Source organism: Silene latifolia, chromosome 1 (genome assembly GCF_048544455.1).
Source record: "Silene latifolia isolate original U9 population chromosome 1, ASM4854445v1, whole genome shotgun sequence".
NCBI lineage: Eukaryota > Viridiplantae > Streptophyta > Magnoliopsida > Caryophyllales > Caryophyllaceae > Silene > Silene latifolia.
In genome coordinates, this window is record NC_133526.1 from 29,225,935 (window position 1) to 29,227,629 (window position 1,695).

The 1,695-nt window shown below is 35.9% G+C and overlaps 1 protein-coding gene across 1 annotated transcript; it reads right to left on the bottom strand.

Moving 5' to 3' along the window:
• Positions 1 to 256: 256 nt before the first annotated feature.
• On the bottom strand, positions 257 to 958 carry LOC141642929 (secreted RxLR effector protein 161-like). The gene has a single exon (XM_074451931.1). It carries the CDS (start codon positions 956 to 958, stop codon positions 257 to 259), a length of 702 nt encoding a protein of 233 aa, XP_074308032.1.
• Positions 959 to 1,695: the final 737 nt, after the last annotated feature.

The window sequence follows — 1,695 nt, forward strand, 5'->3', positions numbered from 1 at the left end:
AGTCATGGCGTGTACATGTTATTTTGCAACATGCTTACTTCCATTTACTACTACATTAATAATTTTCATATCTAGACCATAAGTAAGAGTATCGTAATGGTCACATAATGTCTTGTATAAAAGACTTATTCTGTTTTATTCATCTAATACTTGAGGTGTACACATTAGAAAACAGAAAAGACAGATGTAAACGTTATATATATAGAGCTCAATAATTGTCGTGCATAAATAGAAAGCAAATGGCATAATATGGAAATTAGGAACTATCTGTAAGACCCATACTCTCAGTGTGTTTCTGAAAAGTTGGTGCAAGTAGTCCTTTCGTAAATATGTCTGCCACTTGTAAATCTGTACTTATTGATTCAACGACAATTTTCTTTAGTTTAACATCTTGCTTTAGTAATAGGTATTTGAGGTTCATGTGTTTTGAACCTTTGGTTATCCTGTCATGCTTTGAGAAAAATGTTGCAGCTTCATTGTCACAGTAGATAAGTAGTGGCTTAGAGATAAAACTTAAAGCACCAAACTGTGAGATAAAATTACGCAACCATGTTCCTTGAATTGAAGCCTCATAACATGCCACATATTCAGCCATCATGGTGGATCCGAAAAGCAACTCAGATTTTTGACTTCTCCATGATATTGCACCTCCACATAAGAGATACACATAGCCAAGAGTGCAAATCCTAGTGTCAGGACATCCAGCAAGATCTGAATCATAATAACCAGTCACCTGTGGATGACTTGATTTTCTATAGGTGAGCATGTAGTTTCTTGTTCCCTTTAAATATCGCAGTACTTTCTTTGCAGCTTTCCAATGAGCAATTCCTGGGTTGCTTTGAAATCTACCCAACATGCCAACAACATGGCTGATATCAGGTCTAGTACAGACCTGTGCATACATCAAACTCCCCACAAGAGATGCATAAGGATACTTTGTCATTTCTTCTCGCTCCATAGGAGTCTTTGGACACTGCTCAAGAATTGAACAAGTTTGTCTCCCTTATGCAGTGGCACAGGACTAGAGGAACAAGTCGCCATGCTAAATCTCTAAGTACTTTGTCAATATATGCTTTTTGAGACAATCCTAAAATTCCTTGTGATTATCACGGAATATTTCTATTCCTATCACATAAGAAGCCTCACCCATATCTTTCATTTCAAAGTTTGTAGAGAGATAATCCTTAGTTTTACGAATAAACCAAGGTCGCTACTAGCTAATAAAATGTCATCAACATACAAGACCAAAAATATGAACTTACTCCCACTGAACTTGAGATAAATGCAAGGGTCAACAACGTTTTTAGTGAAACCGAAAGCAGTTATGGTTTCATGAAACTTTAAATACCATTGCCTCGAAGTTGTTTCAATCCATATATTGATTTCTTAAGTTTGCAGACCATGTCTTCCTGACCTTCAATTATGAAGCCTTCAGGTTGACGCATGTAGACTTCTTCTTCTAAATCTCCATTTAAAAAGGCGGTTTTTACATCCATTTGATGTAATTCTAAATCATAATGAGCTACTAATGCCATGATAATTCTTAGAGAATCTTTTCTTGAAACATGAGCAAAAGTCTCATTATAGTCAACGCCTTCTTTCTGATTAAAACCTTTGAAAACAAGTTGAGCTTTATATCGTTCAATTTTTCCGTTGGAGTCACTTTTGGTCTTAAAGACCCATTTACATCCGACG

What these genes read in the sequence shown, in the direction of transcription:
- LOC141642929 (XM_074451931.1), bottom strand. Translation starts at nt 958, where the DNA reads ATGGAGCGAGAAGAAATGACAAAGTATCCTTATGCATCTCTTGTGGGG.